The sequence below is a fragment of the Lipophrys pholis genome (assembly GCF_963383615.2).
Source record: "Lipophrys pholis genome assembly, chromosome: 21".
In the NCBI taxonomy this organism is placed as follows: domain Eukaryota; kingdom Metazoa; phylum Chordata; class Actinopteri; order Blenniiformes; family Blenniidae; genus Lipophrys; species Lipophrys pholis.
In genome coordinates, this window is record NC_137649.1 from 19,416,054 (window position 1) to 19,437,832 (window position 21,779).

At 43.5% G+C, this 21,779-nt stretch overlaps 1 protein-coding gene across 1 annotated transcript in view; it reads left to right on the forward strand.

Moving 5' to 3' along the window:
• Positions 1-21,779, forward strand: part of klhl29 (kelch like family member 29) — a 244,400-nt gene that overhangs the window by 137,539 nt on the left and 85,082 nt on the right. The window contains exons 6-7 of the mRNA XM_080491025.1: positions 13,389-13,527; positions 20,398-20,594. Of these exons, the coding sequence (XP_080347151.1) occupies positions 13,389-13,527; positions 20,398-20,594 (336 nt within the window). The remainder of the gene's footprint in view (positions 1-13,388; positions 13,528-20,397; positions 20,595-21,779) is intronic.

The window sequence follows — 21,779 nt, forward strand, 5'->3', positions numbered from 1 at the left end:
TTCTCATGAACTTGATTTTCTTCCAGACATGAGAAGCCACATAGACACCCGTACATTGGCAGGATTGGCGACGTTCCTTTCCCGGAGCGCTCGTATCATGCATTGAATATTCAGGAAGGGTCTCAAACTTGGACGCTGCCACTTGCCGGCATGAAACTTTCACTGCCCTCAGTTATGTGGGAGCCGATTAATTTGAGTGGAAAGAAGTGGCAAAGCGAATGGAGGCTGCTCCCTGGAACATGCCTGAATCTCAAACACCTCGTGTCAGGGGCTCTTTGATATGACGGGATTAATTGCAGTGAGTCAAATGTCAGCGCGTTACCCTGCACATCAGCCTTGGAATAGGCGGTAATGCATTATCAATGAGGCCGAGTGTAAACACAGCAGATGTTACCAGGAAGCCAGTCAATAGCGGATGTTTCTCTCTAATGAGAAGGCGTAATTGCAATAGGGAGAAGAGTCGGTATCCAAAACAGCAGCAGATGTGCTGCAACATCTCAGCAAAAAAATCCCAGAAAATGTTCTGTAGTATCATCCCGCTAATGTTCACGGTGCGCTCACTTTATCCCAGTGGGAACTGAATTTTATTTATTTATTTATTTTTTTTCCTTACCCAGAAACTTTTTAAATCACTTTGATAATGTATGCAGGGCATCCAATAAATACCAATGACAGGACCAGGCATTAGAGAGGAGGGCTCCCTTCTCCGACTCATTATTCTGCAGGGTTAGCAACAGGCTTAGCATGTGAAGATATATAATTTGTCTGTAACATAGATAAATGATAATGGCCCGCATTGCAATCAAGAGATCTTTGTAGGCTAGTGGCTCTCTGTATGCCTGATAGTCTTCCTTAGCAGAAAGATAGAGCGCGATGAGATGCTGAAACAGTAATATGCCATTGCCCTATTAAGTTTACAGAATGGGTTTTTTTGCTAGAGGCTGTGGCTCTGAAATATAGTGGTGATTATTATCATCCTTCTGCTACAGTCTAGTCATTGTACTCTCACGCCGCTCTCTTATACAGGCATTGTTTTCCTTTATAACGCAGCTGTGTGGCGTGCGGGATGAAGAGTGCCACATTATAGATTTAAACTTAGATTGCAACTTTGCAAGGACGCCATGCATACGCACTGAGGCATGCTGGACACAATCAGAATATGTGGGGCATTCCAGTCACCCAACAGATTGTTTTCTGTCCCCCCCGAGAGACGAGGTGAGAGGTAGGAAGGCGGGAACAGACAGAGGAGGAGGAATGAAAGAAAGAAGCGATGGAAAAGTCTGATGAAATCCTAAGATTGCTCGCCTGACTCCACTGTGGGCTGTGGAAGCTCATCCCCGGCGTGCAGTCTGCCGAGAAGACTCCCACATACAACCTAACCCCACCGCTAACCTTTCTGCTCGGGCTGCTGTGACTTTCACAAAGTTATCCAGTAAACACACATATTCTGTCTTCAGGGGGAGATGTGACATTTATCTTAAGCTGCACTGGTGACTTGGGATTTCATGTTTTTTTTTTTTTGTGAGTTTGCGTGCATGCGTGCAGGCATGTGTGTCTGCGTGTGTTTTTTATTTTTGGCGACTGGACTCCTTGTAGAGAATGACCTATACCTCGTGGGTTCATTATTAATGTTTTACAAGAGTTTAATGTTTACAAAGTGGTTTTAGGCCTCGGGCTACAATTAGGTTAAATGACAGCAGGGTGAGGGTTGTTTGTTAACAAGATTATCCGTCACACAGTGACATGTGAGTGAGGGTGAAAGGAAGGATAAAAACACATCATATCAATGATATTACCACTCATGCGGGACCTGCTACCTCACCCCTCAGCCACTAACACACACAGACAGATTTACTGATACTTTTAGATTTAAGATTTGGTTAAGGATCAGGATTTTTATTTTGAAAATTAAAATGAGTTCAAATAATCAACTGCTGGTTGTTACTGTGGTGGAGGTCTAAGTCTGTTTAGATTATGGGGATTATGTGTTTCTTGTTGATGATTATGTTTCGATAAATCCATGTTACGCAGATTAAATCTGCAGGTCAATTAATGCAATGACACCCAAAGTGTTTGACGCCAAAGCGCTTCAGTGTGTGTTGGACTTCATTATATTAGCACACTTATACGATTGTGCTGGTGGTTTGTAGTCTCACCCCGTAGTGAGATGCTCCCAGATTCAACAGCAGATTGAGCCAGAGGTCAGTTTAGATGTTTTCCCAGTGAAAGTAGGTTTCCAATTCCCTCCCATAAGTGCAAAAAATCTGATTACTCTAACTTCCCTTTCGGTGTTAATGAGTGTGTCCATGTGTTTGTCACGTGATGGACAGGCAACATAAAGCAGATGGGAGGAGTAATCATCATTATTTAAGTTCCCATGCATGTTTTGAAGTCAGACTAAAGTTAGGATTTGGTTTAGTTACTGTAAAACACACGTCGTCCAAAACAAATTGCGGGTTGGTTTTCGGTTAAGGATGAGATTAGTTGTGGGAGTTGAAGTAGAAGTCGTGTCACCCTGCAGTTTACAGCCACCTTGGATTAAATGTAGGCTACAGTTACCCACGTGCAAAGCTGAGGAGGAATGTCTACAAGCGAAGCTCATAAACGCGGGCAGTCCAAGTCAAGCTGAATGCGATATCTCACATTTTCTCTCAAGTACACTGTCAAATAAATCTCCAGTTCATGTAGGAATGAGAAGGGTGTCACATAGCACGGCACAGCTGCAACTGTCGGGGCCACGCAGCAGAAAGTAACCTTGAACTTTTAATATGGACTTAAGTGGAGTTTACACGTCGTTTTATTTCAGTGATCTTTGCATTTGCACTTTGCATACCTTGTACCCTGAAAGGTAAAACAACTTCACAGTGTTTCCTGAAGGCATGTGGGTGTATTTTTCACAGACTCTATTTCACATTTAAAAAGGCAGCCTTACTTTTTATTCAACTTTAATTGCTCCCACTAGGTTTTAGGGGATCGAGCAACAAAAACCGGAGCCGGTACAACTTAATTTATTTTATTTAAGAACAGCAGTTAATCAATTCTCGTATTTTGTCTCTTAGACAAACTTGTCATCCCAAAACTCTCAGGTACAGCTAAATAGTACATTAAAAAATGGAGCTTTCATCGAAAATAATTTTGCTGGATTAAGCACAGTTATAGAGAGGCGTTTCATCTTTTAATCTTTACATTTTTTATTTTTTTAGACCCAAGTTAAATAATTTTTTCTTTGGAGTCTATGGATTTGTCTCTATAGCGGCAGTCACAGCACACAAACAGTGCTCCCCCTCATATAGAGGAAAAGCCTTTTAAATTACTAACCCCACTCCCTCCAATCATTATGTGTCCTGTGGAGGCGTACCTGCTCAAGTCAATGTAAACTCTATTGTCAGATGTGCTTAAATGTATTTGTTAGTTCAGGGTGCTTGTGCACAGGGAGTTTTAAAAGGCAACCTTGTTTGCTTTGACTGTTTTTCTTCCTGCTGCCTGAGGTGGGGAAAGTTTCAGTCAGGTGAAAACTCCGGATTCCGCATGATGAAAGACGAGACCGGACAGGCGGCCTGCCCGACTGAGGGCCCGGAGACAAGTTTGGTATTTGTTGTAGTCATAATGTTGTGCTTTAAGGTCAAATCACATCCTTGGAACAGAAGCGGTCCAGGAGAAGTGACTAACACGGAGCCTGATTTGTTTGCGCCGAACGGCTGTCGGGTTTTTTTCGGGTTTGCACAGACGCTCCCTGAAATGCAGCATCCATTGTGACATACATAAAGACCTCCATCCTGGTGATTAATTCTCTTCAGTTTGCCTTGTTTTTCCACCCGGGTTTTTGATGCGAGTCAGAAGGCGCTCTGGCCCCTGCTGCAATTTATAAAACAGTAACTTTAATTAAAAGGGAAGATGGAGAAGTGTCGCACACCCACTCAGTTCTAATCAAATCCCCTCCAAGCATACAGTATGTTATCTACACCAGCCAGCATCTCCTCATGAGCACATTGTTATTAGGATTATTCTCTCATGACATTGTCTTGCCTGAAGTAGAATGGCTGCGTGTGTGTCTATATACACACATATTTGCATGTCTTTCTGCATATGCATAGCTGCACGTGTGTCTTTTTGCATCAGCGCGTGTGCGTCGTGCACGGTGGCATCTGCACAATGTCATCTGCTGTGCAGTAGATGAATTACTCAACCCGGAGCACAGTCTGACAATGACGCCTTCTATAGTACTTGAGCACAGTGTTCACTAATCTGTGAGAGAGCAGTATGTTATAGACTTTGGCAGTTGTATATGGTTTTGCAGTAAAAGAAAAATAACCAGAAACTGGCATCTGGCCTTTTTGGCACTGTGACAAAGACGCCATTCCGCAAATTCAGAGCTCAAGCTGGTCCAGAATAATAAAGTAAATAAGCTTGTAATGTTAAAGTGTTTTTATCTTAAGTTTTCTAAAGCAGGACTTCTGTGAGTTTCTTACATTAAAAAAATAAACAAATTCAAAGCAACTTCTTACACTGATACTTGGACAAAGGCTTAAAGAACAGTCGGGAGCTGGAGTGAGAAAACGTGTTAAAGGGATGAACGATTAAATGCAAAATAATTATTCCCAATTTATTGTGACGTGATTTATGCAAGTCAAATATAACGGCGATTATCCAATCGGGTACTGTCGCTGTGGCTGCCTCTAAAATCTATCCTGCTGTGTGTGGTTATAAAACATATGCTGCTCTGAATGATTGGGTTACTGTCACTCAACTGGCCTCTCGCCTTAACCCTAATCCCACCTGTAACCTTAACCATCCCGCAACATGACAGCCAATCACAGGCAGCGCATCTCGGTGGCTAATTCAACCCGCAGTCGACGCTATATAAATGGAAATGCACGCACGCACGCAGTCTGGAGCAATTTTGTTGTGACAGGAAGAATTATTGTTTACATTCAGTTAGCAGCTGGATGTATACAGGGACACTCCCCTATATTTTGCTCATGTGAAATCATGTGTCGGTATGATTGGCTGTCGGGACGCCGCTGTGTAAATCAACCGATCGTAGCCTGTTATTCCCACTGTGCACCTTGGTGTGCCAGAGGTGGGAATAACAGGAAAGGAAGGGGTGGGGGGGCCTCCCACTCATCATCGAAACAGTTAATTTAACTAATTACTTTATAATTATTAGTTAATTCAGTGCTCATCACAACTTATTAGTTCGTCTTGTCTGCCCCACTGGCTTTAATGCTTGGAGCTGACTCTGCTGTAAATGCCATTTTAAATGGATTTGAGACAACAAATTAACATTAAGCTGCCTTCAAGGTGATGTCAGAAACACGTTAATGTGCAGTTTAGCGTGAATCAGCAGTGGGTGAATCATACCGAGGAGCGTCCAAAAAAAAAGAAAAATGTCTGAGACATTTGGGACTCTGTGATGCGAGAGTTACCGAGATGTGACAGAGATTTATGGCACGGAGAAGGAAAACTTCATTGCTGGTCGTTCATCGCCCACTTTGTTGGAGGTTCATATGTGGGAGAAAAATCTTGATCATAATAATGATAATGACCAAAATTCTTATTTATCAGCACATTTTAGGACTCCCAAGGTCACTCTGCACAATGTTTACACGGTTAAGTGTCTTCTAATCACCCGCTCATCTGTCTTTTTTTCTACCGGCCTTTGGATTGTGGCAGGTAAAACTCACTCCCCCACCTGTGACCGGACTGCACTGACCGCTGCCATACCAGGGCTCTCTCCTCTTACCCGCACCCCCTCTAAAAATAAGAGAGGCTGGGTTTCATTGCCCCTTCTCTACATGAAGCTGTCATCAGCTCAGCCCGTGCGCGGAGGACCGTAAATATTGAATGTCAAACGATATACTTGGAAGGAAATGTTGGTCAACAGGTGAAACAGGTGGAGAGCATTAAGTCCATTTCTAAGTCATTTTCCACTTGTAGAACGCAGAAGTGTTCTGCGGCCTCTGTGTGTTGTCTGAACACTCGAGCCGGCATTTTTTTTTTTTTTTTTGTTAAGTGCAAAAAACCATGCACTTACACGTTCACACTTTGCAAAGAAACAAACACGTCTTTTTGACGATGCATCACTCGGATCGGGCCACTATTGAAGTTCGTGTAATTGCACCTTTTCCTTTTACACTTTTTGTTCTCCTGTGATGTGGACTGACGGCGTGGCAAGCATCGGCGTGGCAAGCATCGGCGCAGTCAGCGCTACCGCTGTTCACTCTTTAAGACCTGCTTTTTTTTTTTTTTAAATGATATCACAGTTTCTAACCATCGTGTTACGGAGACTTCTGGGTTTTTGGATTGTGTTGAAACATTTTAATTGGACGTGAAAATACAAAATTTTGAGTTGATTTTTTTTGTTTGGTTTTTAAAACAAACAAAAAAAAAGTATTTCCGCCGTAACTCCACAAGTCTTTGAGTTATTTTGGTACTTGGAGTAAGTCTCGTCCCAGTTCTTCATGCAGTGCATCTGCTGCAGATTGAACTCAGTCTACAGTGATTTCAAAGCGGAAAGATCAATGTGCCTGTTCATCTGCTCTGCGCTGACATAACAAAAAAAAATAAAAAAATGAACAAGTGTTCATTTCAGGAATTATTTCAGAGCATATGGTGCTAAATTTATCAGTTTCAGATACAACCTGTGTCGTGGCGTTTACTTCATATAATGGCTGTTTTCTTTATATTTTTGCGTGGAACAACCAGCAAAGACAAGTGTCTTAGGCAGCCGTTTTCCAAAAATACTCCCATAAAATATGTTGAATTGAATTTGTTTTAGCAGCACTATCGCATTCTTTCTTCTTTATGTTTTCCTTCGCCTTACAGTTAAAATAGCTGCATCAGCCAGAACGCAAACTCTTTGAGCTGTGATGTCATAGCGGCAACTCTAAATGTAAATTTTAACCTCCGGTGAACTGTAACCAGCCTGACTTGTAGCCGTCTGTATATCCATGCAGTACATATTCCTGCTTTCTGCCTTCAGAAGACAGGCGCCGGCAACTTTTGCCGTGTCAGTATGCGTGTGAGGAGCCTACAGTATTTCCTCCCCTCTCAGACTTTGACCAAATGCTTGCAGCGCCTGAAGGAAGGAAGGGATGTGACGGTGCTTTTGTTTGCTATCCACAGGAGTATCCTCTTGTTAAAGCCTGAATATGACCGCTTGTCATTTACTGTCCCCCCCTCCTGCCTGGCTAATGAGGAAGCCACTGCGCCAGCCGGGACCAGGGACTCTCTCGCCCTCATACAAACACGGAGAACATTGCCTGACATCCTGTCAGTGTTGCAACAGGCCGGCGGATGCTCCCAGGGCCCTTTGTGCATGTTCCTCTATTTCCAAGTGTGTACTTGTATTTGCCTCAACTTAGCTCAACCAGTGCCAACTGTTGGTTTGTGCACACGTACGCGCCTGACCCCTGGACCAGGGGGTATATGTGGAGGTTTGAGTTTAGAAGTGCAGCACGGAGCAGCTCACTGCTGGTTTTTTTTTTTTTTTTTCTCTCGCTACTTCAGGTCTTTCTTTGCATCCCCCTTTGTATGAGGAAACAAAGGCCCAGGCGGCGTCTTTGAGGGGCACTAGTACCTTTTCCCTGTCATAGTGTCCCCCCTCGGCTCAGTCCAGGCTGAGTGGTGCCAGGGCTCAAGCTCGGCTCAGCAGATTCGCGCAAAAGGGGAAAAAATAAAACGTCCTCATCATGGGCTATTCTCTGAGGCTATATGGTGCCAGTGCTCTTTCTCACAGACTGAAATCAGGACAAGTTGACACTCAAGGGGTCTCAAGGATGTCTGATGCTTTTCCTGAGCTGTTTTTGCTGGGAGGAGGCACAAACCGCTGAGACGGCTCCAGAAATGAATGCGGCGGTGATTGTTGGAGGTATGTTTCAGACACTGTTTGGAGTAATTGCACTTTCAAAGAGGCCCGGGCTCGTTTTGGTTGCACATGGGAGCTGATGGGAGCAGCGTTTGTTCAGCAGATGCCATCCAGACGAGTGGCCTGATAGTATTGATGACATTTTGCCACAAAGCCTTCAGATGCTTTTCACCCACATCATTGAAGATGATTGCTTGTTAAGTGTTCTTTTTGAAAGTTGGTTTCTTTGTGGGACAAAATTCATATTTATTTTCTTTTTTAGTGTTTTTCGTTTTTTTTTTTTGGTTTTTTTGGTTTCGTTCTCCAAGATTGAAAAGTTCTGAATGAAAATATTTTTCAAAATTTCATATTTTTTGAAATTCAAAAAAAAAAAAAAATTACATTAAGTTCTTAGAAATGGCATGTGTAGCAGAAATTACATCTGACTCATACTAAAAATCCACTTATCATTTATTTATTTATTTGTTAGTTTATTTATTTTTCAAGAAATTCAATGAATTTAGACAAATGATGGATGGTTTAGTCATTTGCATATAACCCAGGTAAATAAATACATGAAATTAAACTAAATGCTTTCACTCAACTTTAAAAAGTCTCCACCTTTTATTGTGTTTTGTTTTGGAGCTTTTCCATTGAGATAAAACACCAAGCTACTTTTTAGACGTGCTGGCTTTATTGGTCGCAAGCAATTTAATTGCATTAAAGGGTTACATTGAATATTATCAAGCATTAAAAAATAATTGTTGTGCAGGAATAAAAAACCTTATTTTCTGGCTTCTCAACATCTGATAAGATAATTTAATGAGGTCAATTAAATTAACCTGTGATAAATTACACAAAGTGGTTATTTCTTATAAGTACCTTTTAGATTTTGTTCATGAACATCAATTATCAAACAAATATGACAGATTTTAAAATTGCACGACTAAGCAACAGAATTCATAAAGTGTCCAATATTTAAATATTTATCATGTATTTATTCGTTTGTTTTACCATCAACTAAAATGTTGTTTTGAGTTTGGAAAGGCATTGCTGTGGTCATCATGACCAGATTTTAAACCAGGAAGCTTTACAACCCCCCTGATGTGAACATATCCTGATTTATTGAACATTTTTAGGAAATCTGTTCTCCTCAGGCAAAAGACATTTATGGAGAGCGCAACTCTGTGAAAACTTTCTGTCTGAAAAGAATCCCTTTGTCTGCATGTATTATGAACCATGCTCTCTGCCCGCTCTTCTTTTTCTGCTGCGTGTCCCACTTTGAGAAAGATTTCTGAAACATCCCGGCATATCAAAAGGCTTTTTGTACGAGGAAACCCATTTTGATCAGACTGCCTGAGTGCAATCTACCTCAGTCCTGCGCGCTGATGATTTCAAACAGACTTGCTTTTTTTGTGTTTTAACCGGGTTAATCTAATCAAATTGAAATGCTCATGGTGAATATCGGACAAATGATTAAATAGTTTTCGCAAAAAAAAAATAGAAAAAAATTGGGAAAGAGTATAATTGTTTTTTTGTTTTTTGTTTTTTTGCATCGGCGATAATTCTTGAAATATATGGTGTAATTATTGTATTATTGTTAATTTTTTATACATTTTGCATTAGGTATTACTTATGAGCTACAAACACATTTATAATATAAATTTGAGTGGATTTTTGTTATTTCTGTATTCAATATTAATCATACATCACAATTAAACAATTTTAACATGATTGCTTTATATATAAAAAAAAGTATCCTACTTATATTTGCTTTTCAATTCATTTAAAAAGCTTGTTCTGGTTTTGTTTGCTTATACTTGTAATTATCTGGATTTTATTTCTAGCATTTTGGGATTAAAAACGCTAGAAGGTATCTCTTCTCGTCAGTTCGACGATAAAAATCCCATTTGTTTGTTTAAATAGCAGATTCGAAGCCTCAGTAGATTCAAAATACACGAGTATGTGTTTGTCTTTCCCTCGTTAAAGACGAACATTACAGCAGAATTGTACATTGAATTATTGATCAGGTAATGTGGCTCGTTCTGGGTAATTAGGCTGTTGGAATTGATTGATGAGAGTTTGAAGGAAAACAAAAAGGTCAGGACGAAGACGCCAGCATCTTTTCTGCAAATAAAAATCTAAATAAAGTAGTTAAACAAATTATTGCCAAATTGATTCATCAAATCATTTTAGTTACATTTGAAGAATAATCTGTACTTTGCAAGGTCTTAATTCAGAATCGTCCATCATATTGTTTATTTGGGGGTACTGAAATTCTAACTGTGTTTATTGAGATTTTCTAAAATATTATGAATTCTTGCAAGGGTTTTTTTTCGATCTGTAAATCACAATATCTCATCGGGATCATAGTCAGAAAACTTATACTTGTAAACTTATAAACTTATAAGATTATATTTTAAGAAGAACTAAATTTTGTCTTGGCAAGGGAAGACCGAGTAACTTCCTTTATACACATCTCTGCAATACCTTGATGTTTTAACCCTGTTGTACACACCAGCTCACATTAATTGGAGATTCAGTCGTTAAAAAAAAATAAAAATACATAATATGATATAAGCTTGAACAAGTTCTTCTCAAATTTGTGGATATTGGTCCACAAAATGGAGGGTCTACGGGGGAATATGCAAAATACACTGGGAACCTTAAAATGGCTCCAAGTTCAGCAACCAATCATGTCCTGCGTTGCCTCCAAAGAAGCGGCCTATCAGCAGCCTATCAGCCGCCTATCAGCCGCCCAGCGAGGGTCTTGCTGCGCCCAATGGGAGGGAGGCACGGTGTGCTCTGATAGGCTACTGGAAGTCACGCTCCAGGACGCCATTGGGCACAGAGGCTGGGAGATGTTGGACAGTAGAGTAGAGTTACTAGGCTGAACAGCAGAGTTGCTGGTGTTCGTGTCGACCAATCACGAAAAGCCAGCGCAGAATTCTGCTACTACTGCGAGTTACTTCAGGGCGCTACGCTTTGCTAGCACGCCACCGCTGTTTGCGGTCCGTCATATGCTGGAGAAGTGCAGCACGTTATTTCCCAACGGGGATATCTGTGTACTTCAAACCTTCCCACTATTTTATCTGTCTAGTGCATCTGTGTCGTGCAGAGCCCGGCAATCCTCTGGAGAGTTTCCCTTTGGGAGTATTGAGACGTTTGGCGTGTGAAAGCTGCCGTGGTTCCATTGAGCGTGGCTGTGCCTCACCACGCTCCACGCCGAACCCCAGAATGGGGACGCCATGTGCGGTTTCATGGTCGCTGGCCGTGATGAGTTGTTCTGGGGCGGCTCGCCGATCCACCCCCAAGAAGCCATAATTAGCTTTTCCATCAGGCATTCAGGTGTGTCTGCATGGCTCTGAGGGAGGCGGCCATTGTTTGCTGACATGTGGAGTTTCTCTGTGCCCACGCCCCCCCCCCCCCCCCCTCCCCTCTCACATTCTCTATTCTCGGGGCAAATGGATGGTATGCGGTGTGGCTGATTGGAGGTGAGAGCCATATCGGTCGCTGTAAATTCACTAATGCAAAACCTAAAACTACTGTGTATTCACTATTCACAGCCCCTGCCCACACAGCAATCAGATAGCTGGCCAACTGACAAGCAGCGGTGGAGTGGAATGTGGAGAGTGGAGAAGAGATAGATGAAAGACAAGGCAAATGGCAGCCCTTTGTGTTTTCGTGTGAATGCGTGTGGCTCACTCCAACCATGCAGCTGTGCATTTAGTCAGACTACAGCGGACACATTGTCAAAAACGGCATCTCTTATTATTTCTTCACCTCCCGTTTAGTATTCAGCGTGTTTAATAACCAGGTCATTTTCTTTCTGGCCATTAATTCCTTGATGTGATAACTCTGAAGGATGCACCGTGCGGAGAAAAGGCTTTTACCAAAGCACGCTTCTGAATTGCACCTTATTTGTCATGTGTCTTTATACTGTATAATTTCAGCTCCTGAATTAATTCAGAGCTGGGCTCCCAGTGTCAGACAAGAGAATGGAGGGAGCTAAATGAGGAGATATTCCAGCCAAATAGAAGGGCGAGTGTCATACTGGGTTAATTAAATCCCAGCTTCGAGTCTGCTGTGAACACGGACCTCTCATGGGACGATAACAAAAAAAAATAAAAAATCTTTTTTTTCCCCTCCTGCTTGGGTGTCGTCGGTACAATCACGAGTCCGATCAGTTTCCCCTCAACTCAAGGCCAGGCATGTATTCGCTCGTCTGCTGGCTCCTCGCACGCGACAAGTGACTCACCACCGCCGCCGCTCGGTTCGCCGCGGAAAACATGAGGATATGTAGATGAGCCCGGGGAAGAGTAACCCTTTGTGCTGATTAAGAGAGGATTTGCCACATTTCTTATCTAAACCATCATTTATCCCACGCTGTGGTTCTTTTCCCCAGCATGCAATCCGTGCCTTTATACCACACAGTCTGCGCTTTGTGCCAAACAACTGTTTACTTCGCCTCGCAAGCTGCAGCCTTTATGGAACGCCTCAGACGACAGTCGGGAAGGTGGCTCGCTCCGTGATCATGATGTTCATCATTACGCCGTCTGTGGCTTATTACTTCAAATCTCTCCGTGTTTTCTTTCCTTTTTTTTTTTTTTTTCCTTAGCGCCATTCTCGACGCGCGATTAACAGAGCCGCAGTGATGGTTATCCCTCCTAAAGCTGTAGAATAAGTTGCCGGCCTCCCCGCTGACTTTCACTCTCGACATCCCCTCATGGTGCCTCATTAAGATGCAGAGAAACAAGCGCCTCCGACCCGACGCTGCACTGAGGCCGTCTTTAACACGGCGCTGCTACATCTAAACTGGCGGCCTTCGTCGGCACATGGGTTTGCTCCGAGCATGTTCTCGGGGAGCGCGCCGTCGGGTTTTTTTGCCCCCCCACCACCTCACAAACTGTGCGTGGAGAGAGCGCTGGCACTCGGGGATAAGCAGTTGTTTTCTCATTGAGCACCGTTTGAAGGTCATCTCTATGCTGAGTAGGGCATTAGCGAGGAGACAAAAAAAAAAATAAAAAAATCATTTCACGATGAATAATGCATTGACAGCGCCTCTGTTTTCAGCCCACATCTCTTTTGGATGCTTTTTAATCTCATTCAGCCTCAATTCATTGAAGTTCTGGCACTCGAGTGTAAATTTGTTGAAGTCAAATACAGTTAAACAAGTGTCTTTTCTCATAATAATCCTAGTTTCTGATCTCATTCCTGCCTCTGTTATTTACTAGCATGTTTTGAGTTGCATATTTCTTGTTACAGTATCTAATGTGTGAGAAATACTCTTATATACTTTTTTGTGATTTTGTACACAAATCTTTTTGCTTTTGCTGAAATGTTTGATCACTTCTTCTCTATCATTTAATGAACACTGTTTCCTATAACCTGCCCGCAGTATTGTGCTCTACAATCTGCCCTCCTATGTGTTTTTTTTTTGCTCTCTTGTTGTCAAGCTGTTGATGCTCACGTATGTATGAAAACGCTGAGAAATTTCTAAACCCAAATGTGGCATTGTCTGTTTCTTTTTCTTGTTCTACAGAGATGTTGAAGGAGTTGAACCAACAGCGCAGAGCGAAAGAGTTTACAGACCTGAAAATTATTGTTGAAGGCAAAGAGTTTGAAGTCCACCAAAATGTTCTAGCTTCCTGCAGCTTGTATTTCAAGGACCTGGTGAAAAGGTTTGCCTTCGCTTCCCCCTCCTCCCCACCTCCTCCCACCAGCTGTTGATCCAATCTGTTCTTTTCATAGGGCGCATTTGTGTCGCTTTTTTTCCCTTCCCCTCTCTCTCTTGCAGGTGTGTGAAGACTTTGGTTCCTAGCACAGGGCCAGCAGCCATTCCTTCCTCTTCCCACTCAAATGAATGTATCTGAAACTGGAGAAAAAAAAGGTCAACCCTCGTCATTACCTTTCCTCCCCATGTAGGGCAATTTAACCACATTTCCATTTTAACGAGCAGTGAAAATGTTCCATGACTGGGGATGTTTTAAAAACTCACCAAAGGGCCAAAACAAAAGCATCATACGTTCTGCACTCTGGGTGGTAATTCGCTAAAGCCACGCCGTCTTCTGCGGGCAGAAGGGAATCTCGTCTCCCAAGCTACCATATTTTTCTGTTACTAATTCCTGAGTTTTTGCTTCAAAACAGCCTTTTCAAATGCTAATACATCTTGGTTAGTGTGACATAAAAGACATTTCAGAGTCATAAACAAAGGACGAACAAAAGCACATCTAAGGCAGCTTACTGAACCACCACTTTCACAGGTTAACGCCACCTTTCACTAATGTATTCATTTGATTAAGATCCAAGTATTCCCCTAGTATTCTGCCCTTCATACTCCATATTTTTCTTCACTTGGCTGTTTTTCTTTTCCTGAGTGCCTGTCTGCATACTAGTGCGGATGTGCGTGTGTGGGCTATGGACTTCTTTAGTGTCTCCTTGTGTGTGTGTGTGTGTGTGTGTGTGTGTGTGTGTGTGTGTGTGTGTGTGTGTGTGTGTGTGTGTGTGTGTGTGTGTGTGTGTGTGTGTGTGTACGTGAGTGGACATGCTTGAGTATGACTCTTTCAAGACTGAGAGCACAAGTGTCTTTTTTTTTTTTATATCTGCTTTGTTTTCCGGAGAGAGCGTACCGTAAATCCCTAATGTCCTCATTCTTACTTCAAATCCTTGCAGGTGCTTTCGGCTTGATTGAGAGTCCCCTGGACCCAAAGTTGTTTTGCCACCTTGATGTTGTTTGTATGAGTGTGTGTGTGTTTGTGACTGTGTGTGTCCTGGCTTGCATGGCTGAGGATGAAGACAAAGACAAACAGAGAGACACGCACGGTTCGCTCGCGATAGCTGGAATGCCGTAGGGAAGTTTGCCACTTTGCCCCGCAGCCATGCTGCCGTCGCAGCCAGCTCATCAGAGAGCGCAGAGCTGCTTATCAGCCGCCACGGCCTCCTCGCACGCCACTGATACACTTGTTCCTCCTGAATGGGGACGGAGCGAGGAGGACCAGCGAGAGACCAGAGCGAGAACAGAGGTAGAAAAGCACCAGTCGGTACTCATCTCCATGACAGCCACACACTCCATGAATAAAACAGCGACACTGAGTCTTCCTTTGACCTTGACAATAGCAGAGAAGCTTCCTGCGAGACCGAAGTGACTTTGGATAGAACTGAAGCCCCCATGCTGGTCAACCTGTCTATCAGATTGTCTCGTCAGTGCCTCTTATCTGGGACATAGCCAGATCATTTATGCGAGAAGGCAGGGCCCCTGAAAGGCACCCTGCTCTCCCAGAGGAGCGGGCTGCATTTCATCAAGCTCATCTTAATGTCTGCTGCCGCTGCCATCGCCTGATTTTTCTTGCTTAATTTGACAGTTTAATGGAGTAAATTCTCATTAATTGGTTAATTAATTGTAAAACTAGTTTGATTTATTGTCATAACATTGTCATTTTTCACGGGACTATGTCTAAAATACAAATTCTCTCGTTTGCCTCCACGCTGCAGAAGATCTGATGGATTCGTTACACTAATTGTTAATTTTGGGGGACAACCTCAGTTTGATGTAATGTAGTCACGATCATGAGCCTTGTGCTAACGTGACATCATTGGCGGCGGCTGCCGGTGATTTCATAAGACATGTGGAACCTTGACTTCATGGAAATGAGGATAGTGCAGCATTGACAGTATGACAAGGAGAGGAGGGAGAGGAAACAGAAGACTAAAGAGCTAACACGGAAAAAGAGGCTGCTGGTCAGAGCTTGTGAAGCATTTCTAGCAGAAACACAGTGTTGGAAGCTCGGTCACAGAGAAGCAAAGGGAGCCAGTGGCCTGTCGCTCACTGAGTTATAGCCTCCTGTGTGCCGCTCGGGTCACTTTTTCAGTGCCGCTTGAGTTATGCTGATGCTACACGTGGTTCACTTCTGTCCACATCTTTATGAGGTCAAACAAAAGAGGCGGAGACTTCATCTTCTCACACGCTCTGTACCTCTCCCCTTCCTCACCATGCTCATTCAGGAGCCATTCACTGCCGCACAGACACCCTCCCCCAGCCACCTTGTAAGCCACTGGGGCGTAGGAGGGCTATAACTGACTGTGTGTCTTCAGATGCACTCAACATAAAGCGTATGCACGTGTGTGCGTGTGCGTGTGCGTGTGCGTGTGCGTGTGCGTGTGTGTGTGTGTGTGTGTGTGTGTGTGTGTGTGTGTGTGTGTGTGTGTGTGTGTGTGTGTGGATGCAAGAACATAACTCTTTTGTTGATATCATTCTGTGTTAGTCAGAACAGAAGAGGTGTCATACTGGAGAGTGAGGGAGTGTTCAACACACACACACACACACACACATATTTTTACCAATGACGTAATACATCCAAGCCTTACTTGGCACAGAGTCCAGACTTCATGTCATATTTTAAAGGCTTTACAGAAATTGTATTTAAACAAAAAAATCATCTCCAGACACATTGATTCAGTCGTAGTCTTTGATTTTAACTTTCCTGCCAAATCCTATAAAATGTCTTTTTCTCGCGCGGCAATGCGCTCCTCCCCTGCCCGCCCTCTCCTCCGGTGTTCAGGCCTTTCCTACAGTATGCGGGCGTTCAATCCCCCGTCTCACCCCACGCTACCTGCAGGATATAATGCCTTTCTGAAATGTGCGCGCACGTTTGCCCTTACCCCCCTCCCAAAAACCTATTACCTTACCCTTTAAAGGGCCAATGCGCCGAGCGGGGGAGACAGATCATCTCTGGTAATTCCATTTTACCCCTCGGGATTTTCCAATAAGTGTGCTCGCAGGCATTTAATTTATGGCCACTGCATCTCCACACCACAGTGAAGAAGCCAGAATCTCCGACGTGTGCTTTTACACCATTTGTTTCTCCCCTTTCTTTCCGCCGGCGTCAACCTGCGAGTCTTTTGTGCTCATGAGTCCGAGAGCGTCGTGGCATGCTTTAAAGCCCGTGTGTGAACGCTGCAGCCCCTCCTGAAACCTCCAGAAGACGGGTTACTGAAATACCAATTTCATTTTGGCACTCTTGTTCTACCTAGGAATATTTAAAGGAGTATTTCACTCAAATTACATAACACAGTTTTCTCACCTCCGGTGGCATCTACCCACACAAGAGTGTGTTTTTTCAATTTATTAATCATTGTCAAGAGTGGCTTAGTCATTCCCTTTTATTTCTAGTTTGTTTATCAATCAGATTTAGGTCAAACGAGTGCATCTGCCTTTGTAAAGATTTTCTACCACCTAAAAGAAAATAGTTATTGTGAGAATAAAAGCAATAGAGATTCTCTCTTAACTGTGTAACGTATGAACAGATTTGAGCTTCAATGCACCCGGCCTGGTGTCTCTGTCGTACTAAAGTACTTCCTATAGGAAACAGAGCCACCAGGAGAACAATACAGTATTATTTCTTGGAACAGTGTTTTTGAGCCGTTCTGTTGGCCTCCAACATTTTGAAATGGAGAACAAAGTCTCACCAACACTGCTTTTAGAAGCTCAAAACTCTCAAGAGCTACACGGTGCGAAAGGTGGTGAGAAAAACACCTATTGTATACTACAAGCCTTTCAGCTTGTATAAATTGGAAATCTCAGATCTGTTCAGGTTAGAACATTTTAAAATGAACTTCTGGTGTTCTGCTGCCAGGGAAAGTGTTTGAATCAAGAGCTGTGCCAATCCAATGTTTACATTGAGTTTTTTTTTTTTTTCTTTTTCCCCCCCGTCTGTGTTGATGGCGCCGCGTTCACACTCTGATGGACGTTTGAGCTTTTAGGCTTTCCACCTGTCACCTTGTCCTTTCTTGTCCTTTAGAGTGTCTGACACAGTCTGGACATGTTCACACCGGGTAGCCTTAAAGTGTTCTGTTATGGAGGCTTAGTTCCGAGCGCAATACTGTGGCCTCGATTCTGGAAAATAAATACAAACAAGGCACAAAATCACAACACTGATAAAGCTCCCACATTGTGTTTATTTTTATAATTCATCCCTGATCTATGTTGTGACAAGATGTAAATGCGGGCCATTTTTAGCCCAGGCGGTCCCGGCTTTACATTTGAATAAGCGTCTATCTTAACATGTCTTGTAGCGTGCATGCTTCCACAGAATAAATGGTCCTGTAAGAGCAAGCTGAATGTATTCCCTGTAAATGGGCTTTTTTTAGGTTGAAGGATGTATTAGGGTGTGTGTGTGTGTGTGTGTGTGTGTGTGTGTGTGTGTGTGTGTGTGTGTGTGTGTGAGTGTGTGTGTGTGTGTGTGTGTGTGTGTGTGTGTGTGTGTGTGTGTGTGTGTGTGTGTGTGTGTGTGTGTGTGTGTGTGTGTGTGTGTGTGTGTGTGTGTGTGTGTGTGTGTGTGTGTGTGTGTGTGTGTGTGTGTGTGTGTGTGTGTGTTTGCGACTCCCTACCACCTCCACCCTCCTTTTCTCTCCGCTTCTGCTCACCATCGTTTTGACAGTCTCTGCCGATTTTTAAGACTTCCTCTTTGAATAAGTGGTGCATTTTTCACAAACAAATTTCTTTGCCTGAGTGTGCCCATCTTTTTTTCTCCCCCCCCCCCCCCACCTACTTTTGCCCTATCTCTCCTCCCCTGTCTCTCCTGTCCTCCCTGCTCCCCTCTCTCACCATTTAAATTCAAGTCTGCAATCAAACGCAGCATAAATATCCACCTCTTTTCCAAGCTCCGGAAAAGTCATTTCCATAACATAAGTGCTCAGACAAAACAAACTGCCACTCGAGCTGGTTCCTATTGCACTAATTGACCAGGTTGATGAGCATGCTCTTCTTTTATTTTTAGCTCTTTTTCATTTTTTACCCCCCCCCCCCCCCCGACCAAACTCCCCCTCCCTCTTTTCTTCCCTACCTCCCTCATTCACTTTTAACCCTGAACAACACACCCCTTCTTTCTGTCTTACTACCTGCCCCACGCTGCAGGGCTTTGTGCGGAAAAGAGGGCAATAACGCTATGTGGCTTTTTGCTTTGCAGGAGGAAAAAGAGTAACTACTTTGGTTTTTCCAGCCAATGTCCATCCAGAGACAAACGCCACTGTCTTTCATTTTATTTGGATGTCCTTCTCCCCTTTACCTCCTGAGTGCGCTTCAAATGACGACTAATGTCTCAGTTCATACACCACAGGCTACTGATGAGTATTGCAGCGAGGACAAAGGCTCTGTTTAGGTGTGATGGTGTACTTTTTTTTTTTTTTCCGAGGGGTGGGCGGGGATATCTCTTATTTAAAATACCAAGGCACAGTCATGGAACAACCCAAACCCTCTCTCAGAAGGATGGCTGCTGGCACCCTGTGGAAGAACCGTCTCGCCCTGCCTCCCTTTCCTCATATACCTCAATCCCCCCTCCTCCTCCTCCTCCTCCTCCTCCTCCTCCTCCTCCCCCACCCACCCTCTCATTTCTCGTCGTCACTCCAGCCATTGTGCCTGTCTGTCTCTGTCTCGTTTGTTTTTACCGTCTGTCTTTCACTCAATGCTGACCGTTTCTCGTGATTTCTAATCCAACAACACAGATTCATAAGAGAAAGGAAACAATACACATGTGCTCAGCCCCATAGAAACAAATGGTGGCTCATCATTGTGCTATCCTGACTGGCAGAAGCAAACAGCCTCCATCCATCTTAATGTAGGCTACTCTTCATATTGTTGATGTCCGTATCCGCAGGGAATGAGACATAGTAGTGGAGGCTTGCATTCTGCGGGGCTTTGATTCCATTTATTTTGCCCTTGAGTGGATTATTATTTCACATGGGACATTAAACATGGGTGGTGAGGTGTTATTTAATGCTCTCATAGCTCCCCGAGGGGGATCCGGCGCGTGGACTAATCTCGGCCATTTGATCCCGGTGAAGTCACAACGTGGCCCAGTTCTGAACGCAGCCCTCCACTCCCCGCACATCTCAGACTCAGCATTACGACAGGAGATCATATTCTATTTAATTTGCTCATCCAAGCACTCCCCGGCACCTCTTACATCACGTCGGTAGGAGTGGATGGTGCTGCTTTGATACCCACACGGCAGCGGCATAGGCCCACGAGCAGCCAGTGGTCTCCAGTGCAACACAACCAGCATTACCTCACATTGTGTCTGTGTATGAACTGTGCCATCACTTTCTCCCTCTCCGTTTTTTCTGTCTTATAGCCCATACGCACCCTGCCTCTGCCATGTATGCATGTTCCCTTCGAAGACTATGCATACATGAAACTACACATGTACAACGCATGCCTGTTGGAACACAGCAATAACTTTGGTTTGCCTAATCAAATTGTTCAGAGAAGAGATTTTGTTTCAGATGCAGCACTATAGTTGCAAATCTGCTAGCCCCATACACAAGTAGAGACCATTCAAAGTTGTCTTTTTTGTCCCTTTTCACTTTGTTTTCTTATTGTGTAATGATTCTCTTATTTTCTCCCCACTCTTGTACTGGCCCAGGTGTGTTTAGGTGTTGTATGTAGCATACATGTATTCGTGTCTCTCTTCTTTATTTATTTATTTTTTTGCTTCCCCCCTCTTCCGATCGGAGCACCTCTAACTCTCCTCTCTCTGCCGTGATTGGTTGCTCAGGTCATTGGGGGAGACGAGGAGCGGGGAGAAGCTGGAGCTGAACATGAGCAACATCGACGCCGACGTGCTGGAGCTGCTGCTCGAGTTCGTCTACACGGGATCGCTGGTCATCGACTCGGCCAACGCCAAGACGCTGCTGGAGGCGGCCAACAAGTTCCAGTTCAACACCTTCTGTAAAGTCTGTGTCTCCTTCCTAGGTAGGAATTACCTCAGAAAATACCAGAGGCGCTTGAGTATGCACGCAAGTGTGTGTGTTCTTACATCAGATAAACCTCTGTAACTGTTGTTGCTCTGAGCTGCTGCAGCGACGTGTGATTCTCATACTTTTAAATACCCCGGACAGTGAGGCAGAGGTACTTCTTGGATTTTTATTGCTGTTTATTGTCAAGTTAACAAAACATACATGTCATGTTCTTTTGAACATTGAGGACTTTACGTGACTATGTTGTTTTTGCGTTTTCGTTTGAGAAAAGTTTTGTTCTAAAATATCGCATGGACGTGAACATTCTGTCTGCAGTATTCAGGGAGAAGAAATGGCGAAGCATGAGGGTAATAAGAAAAGGTGAATCCATGAAAAAGAAAAAAGGGGAGCCCTGGGAGAGTTGCATAGAATATGGCTTCATCAATCAATCAATTATTTATATAGCACTTTTTCTACAATAAAATGCGGCACAAAGTGCTTTACAGGGTAAAAACAAAAATATAAACAGTGATATCATCCATCGCTGAGCGTCCCGGACAGAACAGGACAGGTGCTCACCATCATACCAGCTGTGTAATATACGTTATATATTTTGATCTGTAAGTCGTGGGACCAGCCAAACTATGAAACAAAAAGGACGACCTAATGGTCCAGAAAATACACTAGTGTATTGTGAGGTTTCTCCTAATGAAAGTAAAATTCTGGTCCCTCGAGAAAACGGTTGCAAATTGCTGATAATAGTGACAAATGTTAAGAAAGCAAAGTATTTCATAGCTTGAAACGGATTGTGCAACAAGGCAAAAAAAAATCTGCCTGTTAATTCATTCATTGAGATGATTGGAATCGCATAGAAAATTACTTTTGAAATCCATCTTCAAAAGGTAAATGCTATTCCTGATCATCCCTTTCTTGAGGAATACCGATTCCTGGTTGATTTCTAACGGTGAACGTAAACACACAGAGCTGGTCTCCTCCACATCAAGCTTCTTTTCATCCAAAGCTTGCGGCCGTGTTAGCATTCTCTCTGTTGGGCACGGAGCCTCTGATGTCGTCCCAGTAGGCAGGACCAAGCATGGGGGCAGTTTTATAAAAAGGTCAGGGAACAATTGTCACTTAAATGTCAAATTGTGTCGACTGAACTGGAATGGAATGGTGTTGAGGGGGGGGGGGTGGGGGGGGG